Source organism: Pleurodeles waltl, chromosome 9, assembly GCF_031143425.1.
Source record: "Pleurodeles waltl isolate 20211129_DDA chromosome 9, aPleWal1.hap1.20221129, whole genome shotgun sequence".
Lineage (NCBI taxonomy): Eukaryota > Metazoa > Chordata > Amphibia > Caudata > Salamandridae > Pleurodeles > Pleurodeles waltl.
The window spans coordinates 205,175,842-205,192,665 of record NC_090448.1 but is presented as its reverse complement, the minus strand read 5'-3'; the positions used below and the strand labels follow the sequence as shown (position 1 = coordinate 205,192,665).

At 40.8% G+C, this 16,824-nt stretch overlaps 1 protein-coding gene across 1 annotated transcript in view; it reads right to left on the bottom strand.

Annotated features, from left to right (window-relative positions):
- The window catches only part of CFAP20DC (CFAP20 domain containing), a 1,731,599-nt gene that overhangs the window by 343,748 nt on the left and 1,371,027 nt on the right, over positions 1 to 16,824 (bottom strand). Inside the window, exon 15 of the mRNA XM_069206541.1 lies at positions 219 to 280. Coding sequence (XP_069062642.1) covers positions 219 to 280 — 62 coding nt within the window. The remainder of the gene's footprint in view (positions 1 to 218; positions 281 to 16,824) is intronic.

Genomic DNA, 16,824 nt, shown 5'->3' with positions numbered 1-16,824 from the left:
ATATGTAAAGTTTGCTGCTCACGTCTGCGCATTAAGGATGGGAAAATTACCAGAATAAGATAAACTAAAAGGCGTGTGCCTGGACACGACTAAAAACACACTGACGACTATAATTTTCAAACTGCAAGAAAATGAGTTAAGATAACATCACACTTACTGTAATCTTCAAAAGCACTCTAAAAAGGTTCGGCATCGCCTGAGCTATAACGGTATCTTACCGTGGGTTTGAATGGGAGAGCGGGTTCATTTCTTTCTGATAGTAACGGCCTTGATTGACAGGCTGAGAAAGACAAAGGAAGCAGCCGTGAGAAAATGACTTTGCAAAGATTCTTTCATGACATCTAAAACTATTTCCATCAACCAAATCCTTCAGGACATCAGAGATATTTTGAAAACCCAGTACATTTGAATTATAAAGTCCTTGTCATTCCATGGGGACTCAACATTCATGGATAAGACTGCTAAATCTTTAGGGACTGCTGTATAAAAGATCATTTTTTTAAATAATATTTAATGGGCTGATAAGCACATAAAGTACAAAACACTGTATTACATTTGAATGATTTAGGTGTTAAAAAATGCATCGTATTTTGCATAGCAAGGCATGGACTGATGGGAGCTTTATACTCTGTACATAAGTGGCCTTTTCGGAGTTGTTGTGGTAAGAAGGAAGCAACATGCATTTATTTTTATTTTTTGGGATAAACATAATCTTCCTGCAAACGGGAAGAAAGTAGAGACAGGCTTAAATTTTGCCAGCAGTGTTTTATCAATATATATTAGACTTAGGCTTGATTTAGAGTTTGGCGAAGGGTTTACTCCGTCACAAGTGTGACATTTATCCCTTCCGCCGAAAACATAAATTCCTTAAGATATTCTGCGAATGGGATATTCGTCACTGTTGTGAATGAGTAACCCCTCTGCTAAACTCTAAACCAGGCCATTAGTTTTGAAGTCTTGGCAACGTAGTTCCACAAACAAGAATGCAATCAACTTAAAAATAAGAATCACTTTGTTTTGCAAATCCATACAAGCACTTCCTCTCCTCCTAAATGTTGATACATAGGCAGGTCTTCATATTGACCAAAGAGTATTTTCTTACCTCTTGGTTCTCAGTTGAGGTCATGTTATGTCACACTATGCCCAACAATTTAATTTTTGGGCTGCAATACTTATGAAAACCTTCTTCTTCATGTTCTTGATAACATGCAGGCCATCAACTTCAACAAGTGGTGAAGGACCGACTGACACGATGAGGCACACACTGAAAATCATGGTCACATACAGCCTCAATAACCGTAACTTTGCACCAAAAATCCAGGTGTCATCAGATCAGTATTTCTTATCCAAAAAGCTGACAACTTAATTCAAATCCACCATATGCATAAAAATCATCACCACTCATTCACATAATACATTTCAAGAACATAAACACAGCAGTATTAATTTAAAGCTACAGTGCACCAGAATCCAACCATACCACATCAGCTCACCTAGCTTGACAATTTCTACCTTGACACCATCAGTTTTTGATCTTCTTGCTCTCACCAAAAGCAGAAAGTGGGACTCAATACTCCAACAATTAGTTTGATGGTGAACTCTCTGAGCAACAAAGTGCTACATGAAAAATTGGATCCTGATTGCACTAGTCCCCCGTTGAAAAGAACAACGTTTGCTGCAAGAAACACTAGAGAAGCTACCATACAGTTGATAGAAGAGCCAAAAAGACCTGCATCATTAAATAAATACTTAAGGCACCCTGTCAGACAAAATACATCTTGTATTACTAAAAAAAAAGAAAAGTCAACCCATTTTTCATAAAAAGTAACTCTTGCATATCTCAATGTCATTGTAAAAATATTCTTCAGTTCTTAAAATCCCACATTTCATAAATTTGCAAGTCCAATAACAGCACCCCAGAATGGGCCCCTATACACTCCTGTCTATCCTACCACACTTTAGTGAGTCATCACCTTATCAAACCATTGCAAACTGCTGAAGTGCTTAACCACCTAGAATAAAAGTATCCAAATCGCCCATGAAACCTTGTTCAGTGGCATGTCTCAAAACAATCCTTCCTGCCACTCACAGCAGGCCAAGTAAACGTTGCCAGTCCATTCCTTCTCTTTAAAAAATGCTCCTGTCCCCTTTAAACACAACATCAACGCTCCATTTTGGAAATAAAAATATGCTAGTCATAAAATTAACACCACCAAAACACCTTTTTACAAGCGACATTTCGTCAGAAAACTATGCAATGTTTCATGGGTATGTGTTTCTAGATTCCAACATATGAGATATACCAACAATTGATTGGCCAACATTAGGGAAGAGTTCTTCTGTCCTTGGACAGGAACAACTCTATTGCCGTTACACCCCATAGCTCAAGAGCTGCTTATGATATTGTTGACCACTCAATTTTGCTGGGAATGAGAGACCACTGGACAGGCATATCTGGCTACATGCAGCAATAGGCTCAATCACTCACCAACCACAGCCCTAAAAGCAAGATCACTTTGTTTTATTCAGCCATATGCCCAGTGTTCTGCAGTGTTACTCAAGGGTCAATACTCTTGGCACCTCTCCTTGGCCAGTATCAGGCAAATTTTCAAATGTATGTTGATGACACACAAATACATTTCCATTTGGAACATAGTTGAAAGGACCTATTCACAAATCTATGTGGCTCATCCATGTGTAGCATTAGAGGAAGGAGCACTCTTTCTGCATGAATGGTTCAGAGACAAAAATGTCTAGTTGTCAGAGATGCTCAGTCAATACAGTACCTTTAATTGGCCTTCAGTCCTTGGTAGCCCTCCTTCTGTCTCACAAAAAGTAAGAAATCTGGGGGGATTCTCTTTCAAGCCAATCTCACTCCCCTCCCCCAATTCAATTCTAATATTCCAGGCATGTGTTAGAAACTGGGTTACTAGCTGAGAAGTGTAGAAGCCCCACTCTAATAATAGACACATTCTTTATCACGGTGAACTGCAAAATGCACTAAATCAAACTTTGCTTATACTCCCCCCAACACCTGGTAGCCTTGCACAAAAGCAATTAATTTAGAGGCAATGTGTAAAGGATTTATGCAGCACTCAATCAGTAATGAAGTAAAAATGCAACACAAGACAAACTACCAAACACATTTTGAAAAATAGGATTCATTTTACTAAAAAAGCAATGATGCCATAATGACAAAAACTCAGTCAGGAGAACCAGAGTTATCAATTTTTTAGCTGAAAAAAATTCAAAAAAGCACAGAGCACCACTCGCTGCTATCTAGTCGCACTGAACCGGTGTAAAGTCACAAGTTCAGGCCAACCACAATGGACGTTGGGCCAGATAAAAGGATCAGGTTCGTCCCGCTGAAGAATTATCTTCTCAAGTCCATGCAAGAAGCTGATGTTTGCAATTTTAGGGGCTGCAAGGAGGTCGTCATCGGCACAAGGAGCAGGATGGGCATTTCGATAGTTGCTGTTTTGGCACAAAGCAAATGACACGTGGGAAAGACAGAGGAAGAGAACAATGAAAAAGCATCAGAAAGGGGAAAAGCAGGAAGCTGGATGGGCAGGGAGTGGCTGTAAATGGATTGAAGAGGCCCGAGGTGGCTTCAGAATTACACTGGCTCAGTATTATGTGCTTGCACTTTTAATTGCAGCAGCTGCGTGATTAAGAGGAGAGCTTTGAGCACCGGCACCTTTTTATTTACAAATTAAGCACTGCGCGTTGCTCACTGTCCAACAAAAAGAGATCACTTTGCGGACTCAAGGAGCCCAAGATTTTTATATTGTAAGCCTCAGTTCAGGAGGAGTACAGTCTGATGCCAGACAACGGTCTAGGACCTGGATCATTCGGGATTGGGCTCACTCCAGCAGAGGTCAGCAAAAGGGGTTATGCAGGTCCAGGCAGGTCAAGGCAGGCCCAGTTGGAGCTGGGCAGTTGCAGGTAGGCCTCTGGAAATTTGTTGTGTCCCTGTAGCTCAAACAGGAGGTCAGCCAACTGAAACTTGGAGTAATTTCTGGAGAGCCTGCTTTCAATGTAAGCAGGTTCAGTCTTCCTCCTTCATACCAGGGTGGTTCTTCTTCTGAATCTTCAACAAGTCCAGGAGAGTTCTGATGAGAGGTCCTGAACGTGGCATTTTTATCCTCAGTGCCAGACTGTGTGTGTGCGGGGGGGGGAAGGAGGAAGAGGTGCACCTTTTGTCTAACTTTCCACCGTTCCTGGGTTTAGCTCCAAACTGTCTAAGATAACAAAGGGAAGGCAGGCCTAGTTGTGAGCTGCATTTGTCAATGGCAAGAGAAGCCCAGAGGCTACCCTTTGATGCTAAGAAAGGCTGAATATAATCCTAAAGACATCCTCCTCAAGAGATGAACACACTGTCCCACAACCAAGGTCCTTTTGTCCCCATGACGGAACACACTCAAAGACCACAGGAGAGCTTTTAACAGTCAAGTTAACCTGGACAATGGCAGAAAGGCAAAAATGACAGCTTTTGAAAGGTGGCATTTTTTAATAGTAACTTAAAATATGACTTTACAGTTAAAGAGGATTTTAAATTGCAATTAATCTGAGTGGAAACAGCATTTCTTTATATGGTCCTAAGCTGAAGTTATCACTTATTAATGGTAATAAGGTAACCTAGTATTAGTCTGTGGGAAAGGTAGCCTTATATCAGTGAAAAGCAGCTTTAAGAGTTTTTTGAGGCCAGTACGTGTAAAACTTAAAACCGCATGTCCCACCTTTAAAATACCATGCGCCATGTCCTATGAGTGGTTAGGGCCTACCTTCAGAACTGACAAAAGGAAGGTTTAGGCTTTGCAAAAGGTTTATTTTGCCTGGTCGAAAGAGCAGTTTCAAACTGCACTACAGGCTCCAGTGGCAGCCTGAGGTGTGTTTTGCAGGGCTTTTTTAGAGGATGGTTTAATGGGTGATGTCACACACTCATAACATTTAACTTACAGCCCCGAGTTGATATAGTACCATTTACTAGGGGTGTATAAGTACATTGAATGTGCCAATACGGTGTAGGCCAACTTTACCATGTTTCAGGAAGAGAGCACAAGCACTTTACCTCTGGTTAGCAGACGTAAAATACACACAGTACTAATGCCAACAAAAATGAGTTCAGCAAAAACAGGGGAGTGCAGGCAAAAGGTTTAGGGAAATACCACACCAAGGATGTCAGGTCTAACAGCATGCACTTGCAGTTCTCTCTCCTGTGAAATATCATCCACCTTCTACACACCACCCAAGGAGTCAAGTTGGCAAAGGTCCTCACCTTAGCTAGTGTATCATCGTGTACTCTGGACTTCTCCAAAAAGTCAGTGTCAGGTTGAATTAACCTTCGAAAGCAGTAGAACAACAAACCTGTTCTTAGAGCTGCCTGTTAGTTCCCAGTGGGTGGCAATCATATACCTAATGTTTTTGCACTATTCATAAAGGGTACTAGGGAAAAGTGCTCCTATACTATAGAAAATAACACCTCACCCTAATCACAAGTGCCTTATTCATCCTCCACCCGCTTGCTTAGCCAACGCCTGTTCATCAGCATAAACCATGGAGGCAGATCACTGGGTGTATAAAGGCTCAGACTGTGAACTGCCCTTAACCTGTGCCTGGGTCTAGAACCCAACTGCATGTGATTCAGAAGACATTTGAGAACTGAACTTTTGAGATTGGGCTTGACTTGGACTCGAGACACTAGAGCGGTTGTCAGACATGAGTTTTGGATACAGTTCAGTTTCCTGTTGGATTGGACTTTCCCTTCCTGCCTCAGTAGTACATTTTTTATGCTCTTTCTATCAAGCACCATACAGTTATTAAATGGTGATGCAGTGCTCTATAAAACTCCTAAATAAATTGCTGAGGCTCTTTGTACTGTTGGAAAGATAACCTATTAACCCTCTACTGTAAACTGTTTCCCTGTATACCTTTATCTACAGGTTGACTGTGTTTCTAACTGAGTACATTTCGTAGGCGATGTCTGTTCAGGAAGCCCTTATGCACAGACCTTTTAATTGTGGTCAGTCATTTTGTGTGTTGAAGGTCATTCCAATGACGATTGCTGGAAGAGCAAGGTTGGAGGAGACAGATATAGCAACCGTCATCCAGAAATGGCTGTTTGCATGTGTTTAGTTGCAGGTAGTCCTGACAGGCAGTCATCTAGAAGGGAAAGGGTTCTTTTGGTTCCAGACAGAGCTATTACTGTGCACTCATTTCTTATTTAAGAAAATATTCTCCAGCTTGATTGTTTGAGTTTATTCAGTCATCTCTGCAGTTTTGTTATTCTTGGAGCAGGGAGAAGGGTGACCCCTAACAGGTGGTAGGGAGAAGTCTTGTGACCTTCACAGAACTATTGGCTCAGATTGGTGGGTCAGAGGGTTTGAGATGGATCAGATAAGAACCATCATCTGTCCTATATGCATGAGGTAGGACAGTCTAATAGTTTTGGGTAGTCCCCTCCGATGGTGCTCCAAGGCAGCAACACAGGGTACTTTTTGCCTTCATTATGAAGAATATCATTAGTATTCCTGTTTAATTATCTGATGTCCATTTCTGGCTCAACTCAGGTACATTCTGTCAGTACATGCATACGTTGGCACTTAAAGTTGGCTATACCTCAAGGTGTCTCTATTTAGACTGCGGTCAAAACTCATTTATGCAAACTTTCCCTTTGGTGCAAGCAATCTAGTTTAAGGAGGTAGTCCTAATCAGCAGTGTCTCTCATAACCCCACTCTCAGGTTCTACATGTGTGCAAGCATGGCATCAAACGTGCACTCATCATGGTGCTGGGTTAAGACAACTGCATTGTAGGGATACTGTGCATGCCAGGGTACACAATACAGAAACGTTCTGAAAGCTGCTGGAGCTGAATTCCTTGTGGAAGTCCTCTCCACTCACTTATATATAGGTCAGATCTTCTGGGTGTGGAAACTCCAGATTAAATTTTACCAGCCAGAAACTCCTGCCAGTAAAGCCACCTTGCGGAAGTCTTTCAGTGTAGCTCAGCCCAATTCCCAGCTCAATCCTCTCCCAAGAAAAGAGGTAGCAGGTAATGCTTCTCCTCCCAGGCAACATCATCTCCTTTCCACTCCCACCTCTACATTGCACACGTCCACTCCAACACCAACCACCTCCAAGATGTACCATCTGCTCTAGACTAGGTAGTATCAGAAAGTAGGGAAACTGAGAATTTCTGCACATATATCTACTTAATTGGAATCAGTGGCTTGGTGTGCATATCTATATCAGAAGTCAGGCCAGGGGGCGCTTGGGAACCTGGTGGCATGCAGAAGGCAAGCTGGTAATAGCAACATGAGGTGAATTAATTGCAGAAAGTGGTGTAGGTGACATGGGAGGCAGAAAGATGGAGGAAGTGGCAAACTATAAAGATAAGGCAGGCAAAGAAATGCATGCTCCGTTCTAACATCTTGTAGTGTGGCATTCCAAACATAACTTCGAGACTGGTAGGTTTTGGAAGCGAGGGAGTCATTTGTATAGGTTATAATCAATCCTGCTCGCTTCTCAGGTCAATAGACTTCATCTTAAGATCCCCAAGAATAACTTTCCCTGCACTAAGTACAAAAGAGCATAGAAGACACAGAGCACATGAGTCATACGCAACAGTGGCAGAAGGGACTAGGTCATGTGCCCAGTGCACCCATTTTTCCTCCCTTTACACAATCTATCTGGGGCTGGATCACTTTCAATACTAAGGGTCATTCCTTTTGCCTTATCTGACATGGTGCAAGAAGATACCATCAATTTAATGCTGCATAGCCCCCTCCCTGAAATTTGTGGTTGCTCAAAAAGGTGTCCAGATTCAAACTGAAGCCAAATGCGATTGTAAAATACATCCACCCCCTTCTGTCCACAAAAATGTAACTGCTGCTAGGAAAATCATAAAAGAAATACACAACAAGGTTTTTTGGCTGGGTGTTTTTATTAATGGGAAGAACTCAGGTGAAGTATCACTAGTCTAATCAACTAAGGAATGAAAGATCATCAGAAATTCACAAAAATATGCACTGACACCCCCATTTTCCCACTTTTTGAGTTCTTTAATGTGTTCCAAATATACATACATAGCCATATATTTTCTACAGCCCTGCTTGAGATGCTTGAGAAACTCAGGAGGGGTTTGCTGTGGGTTTTGTTTTACAATTAAGCAACTTACAGCCCTGGCATAGTTTTCGGAACCCTTTGGCAAAGTATAGGCTCAATGCCAACTTTAGACAGGATACTGAATGAACTGTAACCCATTAACCACTGCATGGATTACATGAGAGTGGTACATTCTGAGCAACAATCAGTTCTGCGAGGCTCACAGGGGTATGTGTTGTTAGAGTGTTCCAAATCTCTTTTGAACATGGATAGACAAACAGAAGAATTCACACTATGAATATATTTTATGATTGTATTTACGATTTCCTTAAAATCAATGTCCTATTCAGTGCAAATTATGTCTAGTTGCAACTATAAAACATGAAATAGTGTCAATGAAAACAAAAAATAAACAAAATATTACGCAGGATTGCAATACTGTAATAATATTTCAGAATTTCGTGGTATGAAAAGATGGAACCCCTATTTGTCCTCCAACCCTTCCTTTCCTGCCCCTGCCTAAGCTTTCCTAGCAACAAAAGGGCCTGTATGAATGGCCTGTCATCTGCATGTATAGCAAGCAACAGTTGTGCTGGTCCGTGCTGCTGCTGAATGTAACTCAGGCAGTGTCTTATTGTTTTAATTATGGGTCTTCAGGTACCTGGACAGCAATACAATGGTGAAACTGTCTCTTGCAGAAGGACAAATGTGGGGAAGCTCAATTGTGTGCTTCAAGGTTCTCAAACTGCATTTTCGTTTGGCATGCATAGAACTCTGGATAAATGCCTTAGATACACTTGATGTTGCTTAGAACCAACATATTTACTAACGTTACCTGCTGGGGGCGTGTCAGATAATGGGTATGCCTAACCAGAGTGTTTGAGTGAAACAAAACCCATCTTCTCCATGTAAGCCACCCAATGGTATTTTTTATGAAGTGCCAATAGGAACTGAATCTAACATGCATGAAGAGCGAGCTGCTAGTATCTGCACTGATTCAGTAGGAACCCCCATTCTTTTTACAGTACATCCTGAAGTTACAGAACAGGCAAGCTCTGAAGATCATTTATGTAGAACAACAACTGTGCTGTTACTAAATTAAGGGAATATTCATGTTATAGGAAATCATCTTTGAGGAATATTTAGCCATCCGATTTGCATCCCAGGCAGTGTGCCAATCTTGCCCACAATTCTACAATAATCAGAGACCCGTTTACAGACTGGATTAAATCAAAAGCAAATGTTCAAGTCAAGGGGCAGGATAGAAGATGTATACATTTTAAAAATGGATAACTGGCGAACGTCAGGGTTCGGATAAAAAGGTGAAAAAGAGACGGAGGCGTATTAGACAGGAATGATGAAATGAATTGCGTTGCTGGTGAAAGCCAGAACAGCTGAACACCATCGTCTTTGGTTTACAGTTAACTTCAGCACCAGTTATAAAGCTGGAATATTTGACTTGGTTTAGTTGAAAGGCCAGGCTTTCAGCCCTGTAAAAGTAAAATATTTGAAAGTGATCTGAAATACCAAACGTATAATGGAGTAGGAGTAAAATAAGGATATTTATTAATTATTGACTAGGCATAGAGGGAAGGGCAGAACATTCGAGACTATGTGGATGCAGCAAGATATACATTTCGTTTCGGTTTTTTTCTAAATCTGTGTGTGTGTTTAGTCTCCGGATGCAGTTACTACAATCTTGCAAGTGTGAGGGGATAATGGTTAGTTTTTCTTTGATGTGGCTGCACTAGATCATTTTGTAGGTCAGGCATGCTGTCTGAAATATAGATTTTATTTAAAGCTGTCGCATGCTTGGAAACATCAACACTGATCTATCATGCTCATTATAAGGGATGCCCAAGAGTAGTGGGATCAATGTGTGCTGACCTTGATCTATAGGTTGAAGATGTGGATTTTGGTAGACCAGTCAGCAAGGCAATGTCATATCTGTCAATGGAGAGCATTTATGATGGCACTACAGTTAAGAGCAGACTCTTCGGTTTTCACTTTTTTCCTACATAAGAAGATGTGAAAACAGATTTATTTTCAGTGTGTTATTGATGTGATGATCATGGTGTAAGGTTTTGGCCATAACTCAGCTTCAAAAATTAACTTGTGGCTTTTCCTACTTATTGTCATTTCAAGTAAGCAGGCTTCTATGGTTAGCTAGGAAGTGAAAGAGAACGTTAGTAGTCCAAGTTCAGTAGTCTTGATCGATTCCGCAAAATCTAGGCAGTTGCTGTTGGTCACTTTTAGGAGTGTGAATAATTTATCACCTATGCTTTTCCTGGATGTTCCACTTACGATTTAGAGTACCGAAGTTCAACAGAATGTCTTCCAACTGTTTTTGGCCCAATTTTTAACTTTAGTGGCTTTAGCATTTTACCCCTTACCTTTTTGGAAGTGTTCGTCCGTTTCTTGTAGATGGTGATTTTTTTCTAAATAAAGGCATATCCTTTAACTAACTTGGGTGGCACTTTAAAGTTCTTTATATGATAGAAGCCTTTTGTTTGCTTAGTTGTTTTACACGTGCCACATACATTTTGTTTAGGGGGCAGCCTGTTCTTAAGCACACACATTGTAGATCACTGTAGCTTTGGTACAGAATTAAAGAAAAGCTGTACCCACAAAAGTGCAAATCTCAGCGCATAATGTAGCATCTGTCTCAAATAATACAAAGATACAGGCAGACATATGATGTGCACTGTAACCGCTACCAAAAATAACATCATTGTCTATGATAAGGACATTTGTGGCCATTGCAGACATGTTTATGTTTGTTATTCTATGGTGGGGACATCTGTTATGTGACAGAGCCGAAGGCAAAAGTGCATAATGTCTAGCAGCTTTGGACACTGAAGTGGAGCATTTCCTGACAAGGTAAGTCAACAATGCTATTAACTTGCCATCAGTGCAACTGTGAGTCTGAGCCACAATAGAAAGTGTATATGAATTATAGGAAATGGTCATCTTGTGGTGGTGTATGCCTAGATTTTTGTCTTGACTTTTTTTGCTGGCTGTAGAACTCTGTACACCTTACCCATGCTAAATAGAGGTAAACTTCCTGTGCTCCCCTTTAGTATATCCTACTGATCAGTTCCAACTGGACTTGCCCTGAACCCTGCTGGTGATTTCTGCCAGAGTGAGTCTAGACCCATACGTGCTGTTCCTGAGATCCAGGAACACTTGGCTGCATCAATGTGTACTCCTCTTAATGTCTCCTGAAACCCGGGACATGGAAACATTTTGGCTCCAAAGACCTCCAGAGGACTGGGACCGACTTGCCAAGATGATCCAATGAAGGTGTGTTGCTGATGGGCCAAAGTTTCAGGTTGCTTCCGCTTGGGGTTTTTCAGCTGCAGCAAATCCAAATCAAAAGGGCCTCGCGGAGAATGTATCTGGTCTTGTGGAGTTCCGTTCGGCTACAGCCTGCAGAGTTGACCCACTGGAAGAACCCGAACTTTAAAAAAAGTGTCTAAGTCCTTAAATGAAAATTGTCACCCGGCAAAAGCTCCAAAAATATCTGGCCAGCAAGGGACCTTCCTTTGGTTCAAAATTCAATTGCGTCACCAAGACCTTGTCCAACGGCTATGACCTCATGGAGGACTTCACAGCCACAGTCTGCTGGCTCGCCTCTCTGAAGATTTTGGACTTCTATGTTGGAGACTATGACCAAAGGTAAAATGACCAATCAGGTTGAACTTGGATTCTGTAGCTGAGTTGCGCTCCATCGCAGTCATCCTCAAATCGCTCCTAAGTCCACCAATTGACCATGCTTGGTGCTTAACACTTTTAGGCACCATTTTTAACCTTAAAATTTTGTAATCATATCTCTGGTTCCCCTCATTTGCTTTTTGTTGTTTTGGTGTCATTTTTTTATTGAAAGTTACTCTATTTTTCTAATTTGGTTTGGGGTTTTACTGCTTTTGTTTTTTGCCTTTATTACAGTTTTGGTGCTGCCTAAATTGTTTGCACATTTTCTCTATGTTAATTTTGTCTGCTCTGCGCCACAGCTACCAGAGGGTTGAGCCCAGGTTAATTTAGTGACTTTATTGATTCCGTAACAAGTTTGTGGTTATTTTTTAAGGTGGGTAATCACGTCTGTTAACCACTATCCCAATTTATTACCACAATTGTTGAGGGGTGCAACACAATTACCTAAAGAGTGTATGATTAGTGATGCTACCAGCACAAAAATGTCTCAGAGCGGTTACACGACCCTTATTCCCTCTCCCTCTAACTTTCTGGGAATTACACATCCGATCATTGCCAGATCTTACTAGGACCTGTCTTCTGAAAAATAAGCCAGAGGAATCCAACACTTGTAGTTACGAACTGAATTCCAAACAACCTTTTAGGTTTTCTCACTTATTTCAGCGAGTGTGCTAATTGAGCGTTACTGTTCTTTGCTGCAGGAGTGAACAGTTGTTTATGGCTGGAACTGCAGTTATAGGCCAAGCCAAAAGCAAGTGGGCACATTTTAGAGACGAACAACTAAGAAATGCTAATGTCCACTTGAAAATAGAAATAATGTAATTAGCATCTAGCCCCTCAAACTCATCAACACAGGCACACTGCGCTTTGTCCTTTCCACAATAAAGAATTAAGACACAAAAAAAGTAGCAGATGGCCGCGCTTTTAACCTTTTGAATGGTTGGGTAACTATCAGCTTTTCGTAATGTATGGATATCAATGAAGACTAGTGCAACAATCTCACTCCAAGGTGGGTAGTGAAGGTGGGAAATGTTTATAGGGTGGGTCTGCGTGTATGGGTTAGGGCAAAGAATCTCTCTTTGAACTTTGAACAGCTGTTCCAAAATTCAATAAAATATTTGTCAATGTCACCGTTTGCCAGCCACTTTGTGATAAGGCACTGAAGTCCACGCATCAACAAGACTACCACATAATGTAGTCCAGTAGCAACCACAGATTAACATGGATTACATTAAGGTGAAAATGCAGTCCGTTTTTCACTTAAGTACCTCAGGATCTAGAACAGGTGTAAAACTGAATTATACGGGTCACCCTAACTGATTGGTGATAATGGGTGGTGGCAGGTTATGTTTGCTGCTGAATTGCACATTGAAATGTACGACAGGACAAAATGCCATTAAAAATTCTAACAATACAGAAATACATTTCAGGTGACTTTTGTAGTTATGTAACTTGACCAAGGTCTTATTTATTTTTTTAGGAACCACACAGCTCCTGTCCAAGATGTGCTTAAAGAGGTCATCCAGTGAATGATATCACAAATTATCTCAAAACCCAAGCACGCATCAAACAAAGCAGCATTTGAATATGCTTAGACCTGGCCTTGGCAAACATGCAATAATTGTGTTGCAAGCATATGTAACTCGTAAAAAATGGCAGACATATACAAATATGCAGAGCGAACACAATGCCCAGGTGCATCTGCCCTGTCACTCAAGTGCACTGTTTTTCACGCAGGTGTGCCCAAGTACTGTAAACATGTAATCAGGAAAAATTCCATCACCCTCAGTTCAATGACAGCCAATGGATGAAGTGAGCTGACACACGCACTGTTTCATTCTGTATGATGTTGGGGCGGGGGGTTGGAAGCAAATGTGAATAGTACTTGAACAGAAAAATGTGAGAGGTGGACCGACCGAAAGTCAATTTTTGTATGTGTTATATAGAAAACATGAAGCTAACACAGCAACTAGAGCTGTCTCTAGACCAGACTTAAAAATGAGCTGTGTAATTTGCAGACAGTTTCTTAATATTTCCAGTACATTGCACAGTGCCACTGACTCCATGTATGGTCCGTTGCCATAAAGTAGACCTTTTTTAATTAAAAAAGATCAGAGACCAATACATGCAAGTTCGCATAGACGATGCCTTTATTAGGCTGAGTCAGAGAAGTTTCAAAGTTTCACGGGCAAAAATTCATGCACCCGGATCTGCAAAACAATTTCATTGCTTTACTAATATTTTAGCCTTTCTTGACTCAACACGCTGCACTGCATGGATCATTAAGAATATTTTATAAGTAATGAGGCAAACGCAGTGTGTGAATATGCGAAGGCCTTGCTATGTTTTTAAATGGGCTAAAATGCCACCGATACATCCTAAGGTGGATGACAGAGGTTTGGTCGTTCCTCTTGGGACGGTAAGGGGGTGGACATGTAAAAGAACACTAGTTTCTTGTTGTTTATTGCATGGATAGATGGGGATAGTCTAATGTACTGCACAACCTTCGGGTATGGGCCAGGAATAGCCAAGTCAGAATATCAACAGTTCACAATATCTTGACCAGAATATCGAGGGACAGAATACTGAAAGGTAAGTTTTTTATATCTAACTCCATATATACGTACCTTGGTGATATATATGCATATATATTTGTTTTCAAGACGTAGATGTGGAGTTAAAAATAGTAAATCCATACCTCCTTCTGTGCACTTAACGCTTCGATATTTTGTCCTTCGAAACTGAGCAACAATATTTGTGACTTGTCAATATTCTGGCTTCAATATTCCCTACCACAATTCAACTGTCTCCTGTATTGTCAATGTCACCAGCAACATGGGCATATTCTAATGTCCTGCACTGCCTTTGTTGTCAATGCCACCAGCAACATGGTCATGTTCTAATGTACTGCAGAAAGGTCCCTTTTATTGACAATGTCACCAGCAACATGGTCAAGTTCTGATGTACTGCACAACTGTCTCCTTTGTTGACAATGTCACCAGCAGCATAGGCGTGTTCTGATGTACTGCACAACGGTATCCTTTGTTGACAATGTCACCAGCAGCATGGGCATCTTCTGATGTACTGCACAACCAGCTTGGGCATGTTTTGATGTACTTCATAACGGTCTCCTTTGTTGACAATGTCACCAGCAACCTGGGCATCTTCTGATGTACTGCACAACCAGCCTGGGCATGTTCTGATGTACTGCATAACGGTCTCCTTTGTTGACAATGTCACCAGCAGCCTGGGCATCTTCTGATGTACTGCACAACCAGCCTGGGCATGTTCTGATTTACTGCATAACGGTCTCCTTTGTTGAAATGCGACCAGCTCCAAACTCAATGGCCGATTCCGAACGATGATGAAATGGACACAAAGCCTCTCTTTTCACACAGTCGAATATCACTAGTATATGACAGTTGATCACAGCACAGTGTTTAACAACTGGTCGCTGCACATTGTACTTCTGTACAAAGACCTTTAGACACATTATTTGGAACAAAAGCATTCGCATGGCCAAATGGGTCTAGGCTGATAGCATAGTCTTGATTGAAGGGAAACATTTAACATATGCGCCTTGGGGAATCATGTTGTGGCTTCCATTAATAATTTGTCCATGTCTTTGTTATTTACACTTATTTTCTGAGATCAGCACTAGTGAGTTTAATTTTAAAAGCAGTTCCTCGAAAACAAAGCAGATTTTATTTTAATAATGTATCGCGTGTTCTAGGAAAATGCATCCCTCTGGGCTTCTGTGAAATGCACATCAGAAGACAGTACTGAAAGGTGTTTCCGCCACTGCTGCATCATATCGTTTTCAAATAAGAAATGAGAGTATCGTATTTACATTGTCATTCACTCTTGTTGACTCAGGCAGCTGTTCTTAAACTTTGGACTTCAGTGGACGCCTACTTAATCAGTACTGGAACCTGGGCCCCCATTGAGTCATAATTAGAAGACGGGACCCTTGGCTAAGCATTTTTAATTATTTAAACCAGAAGATAATACACACAAAAATAAAGAAACAGACATTCATCAAACAAATACACAAATGATTAAATATTTTGCAAAAAACATATTTAAAAATATATATTTTAATGGAAAGTTTGGAGCTTTTCTACATCGTCCATGCTGTATTCTATTTGAAGCCTTTCCGCTGCTCCCGCTAATCAGAGGATAATAACTACATTTTTAGCCTCCAATTTCATATTCTTTCACACTTACAGAATGTTTTACATTTTTTAATTATAGTTTGGCTTTTTTATTTTTATGCACTTTATTAATCTGTTCACATTTAATTTTCTAAGCAATCGTGGACCCCCTGGGAAGGCTTTTGACCCTATGCAGTCCCTGGACCGCTGGTTAATAACCACTAGAATAGGAGATTAATGTGTGAGCAATTTTTAGGAAGGGTATTCCCCCAGAGCACCAAGTGGTTGCGATGCTTGCAGGTTGTGAAGTTTCTGACTTTACCCATGCCTGCACACTTGCATACATACTTTTGTTTTGTTAGTGTTATATGGGATTCGTGACTAGCTAGCATTTTGCATGCTTAGATCTTTCTCCCAAGCACTCTGAACTGTATGAAAGGCAGCAGCACACAAGTATTTAATATAAGTCGTACCTTGCTTAGCTTTTCCTCATGGAGTGACACAACACAAACTACACATGTGTACAAAATAAAAATGTGCCACTTTGCGACCTTGGAGTGTTTTTTGTTTTTGGAAGAAATAATCAGACGTCAGTAGAAAAAACCTTCTAAGCTTCACGACTTCAAGTGATAACTAAGTAAGAATTTATTGATTGAGTAGTTGAAATCATTACAATATGCACTGGTACACATAAAAAGCCATAAAAAAAGAAAATAATTTAAATCTTTAAAAACCGGAACCAGGCTAGGACAGCTGTGTCCATCGCAAACATACTCATGTAAAATACATGGTCAGTGTAATAAGGGCTTATTAGAAGCTGGGGAAGGAAAGGGACTGGGGCTTGTAAGAGTC